Source organism: Pundamilia nyererei, unplaced genomic scaffold (genome assembly GCF_000239375.1).
Source record: "Pundamilia nyererei isolate P.nyererei 1_Seehausen unplaced genomic scaffold, PunNye1.0 scaffold00260, whole genome shotgun sequence".
Classification (NCBI taxonomy): Eukaryota; Metazoa; Chordata; class Actinopteri; order Cichliformes; family Cichlidae; genus Pundamilia; species Pundamilia nyererei.
In genome coordinates this window covers 26677-28122 of record NW_005187661.1, presented here as the reverse complement: position 1 = coordinate 28122, position 1446 = coordinate 26677, and the positions used below count along the sequence as shown (strand labels likewise).

The following is a 1446-nucleotide window of genomic DNA, read 5'->3' as shown; positions in this document are numbered from 1 at the left end:
TAATTAATAATCCACTGTGTTGGACTATAGAGGTAAACTACAAAAACTGTCTTTGAACGAAAAACCATGGAACTTGTCACGTCAAGGCCAAGTTTCGCATGCTGCCGTCTCAGAAAGTTAACGTGTGTCTCTGTGTCCCCATGTTTCCCCGTGTGGAGTGAGGAAGCAGTGACTGGTCACTAGCGGAGAAAGAGAGAGAGGTTGGAGTGAGCGCGTGTGTGATTCCCTTGTTTTCCCTGGAGCCCTGGAACCCTCCCTCTCACATCTTGTATATAGCTCTATCCTTGCACTGTCTGTTAATACACTTGGTGAAGCTCTTGTAAATAAACCATCTCTGTTAAAACACAACTCCGGAGTCCTGCGAGTGGATCCTCAGAGCAACCCGTGACAGAACTGCTGTTTGTCATATGGTAAAAGTTCATACTATGAAAACCAGCCAGTATTGAACACCATATTTCAAACAGGAAATGACACTTTCCTAAAGTATGCTGCAAAAAACATGAAATATTGTGGTATAATGGAAACAAAGGTCAACTAGAACATGGGTTTTAGATTACTAGGGAAGACTAGATTGGTCTTCCTTTACCAAACTAGTTTTTTACCGTCATTTATGTTGTTTACTAACAGTCCAGACACTGAGCTTAACATATAGACGTCAGTTGACACATGATCACACTCCCCAAATAGAACATTCTGTGTCATTTGTGGTTGGCCAATCAAACACAGTCTTCTTTGAACAGCAAAGTGAGGCTGAAGAATCTTTTCATTCAGCACCAGAGTCTGAACACGATGGCATCAGCACAGTTTGTCTTCTATCTGACATGTTTGTTCTTGGGGGAAATGGGTGAGTTTTTTAAAACTGGAGCATGAAACTTTTTCCGTCCTTCCTTGTGTCTAAAATGTTCATTTGCGTTCTTTCATTTTATTTCAGCTCACACAAATGACCTCAAATTCTCCTTGTCTCTTCATCAAGAAAGACATTTTGTATCAGCTAATACTGGGGACGATGTGACTCTGCGCTGTTTCTATGAAGGTAACGATGTGGCAAGGTTTTACTGGTATAAGTTACATTTGGGAAAGGAGTCAAAGCTCATTTCCTCATTTGTTCTCAACAAAGTGGACACCCAACCCACGCTTCATGATGAATTCAAGACTGATCCACGATTCACTGTGAATTCTGAAAAAGGAAAAATTGACTTAAAGATAGAAGATCTGGACATTTCAGACTCTGCTACTTACTATTGTGCAAGCAGCTATGGGTACAGGTTTACATTTGCAGAGGGTACTGTCATTGATGTAAAAGGTTCAGGGTCGAACATCCCAACTTTAGTGCAGCAGTCAGCATCTGAGACCATCCAACCAGGAGGCTCTGTGACTCTGAACTGTACAGTACACACTGGGACCTGTGATGAAGAACACAGTGTTTACTGGTTCAGAGACTCTGAA

At 41.7% G+C, this 1446-nt stretch overlaps 1 protein-coding gene across 1 annotated transcript in view; it reads left to right on the top strand.

Moving 5' to 3' along the window:
* The first annotated feature begins 789 nt into the window (after window positions 1–789).
* The window catches only part of LOC102200728 (uncharacterized), a 16152-nt gene continuing 15495 nt past the window's right edge, over window positions 790–1446 (top strand). Inside the window, exons 1-2 of the mRNA XM_013915145.1 lie at window positions 790–844; window positions 932–1033. Coding sequence (XP_013770599.1) covers window positions 790–844; window positions 932–1033 — 157 coding nt within the window. The remainder of the gene's footprint in view (window positions 845–931; window positions 1034–1446) is intronic.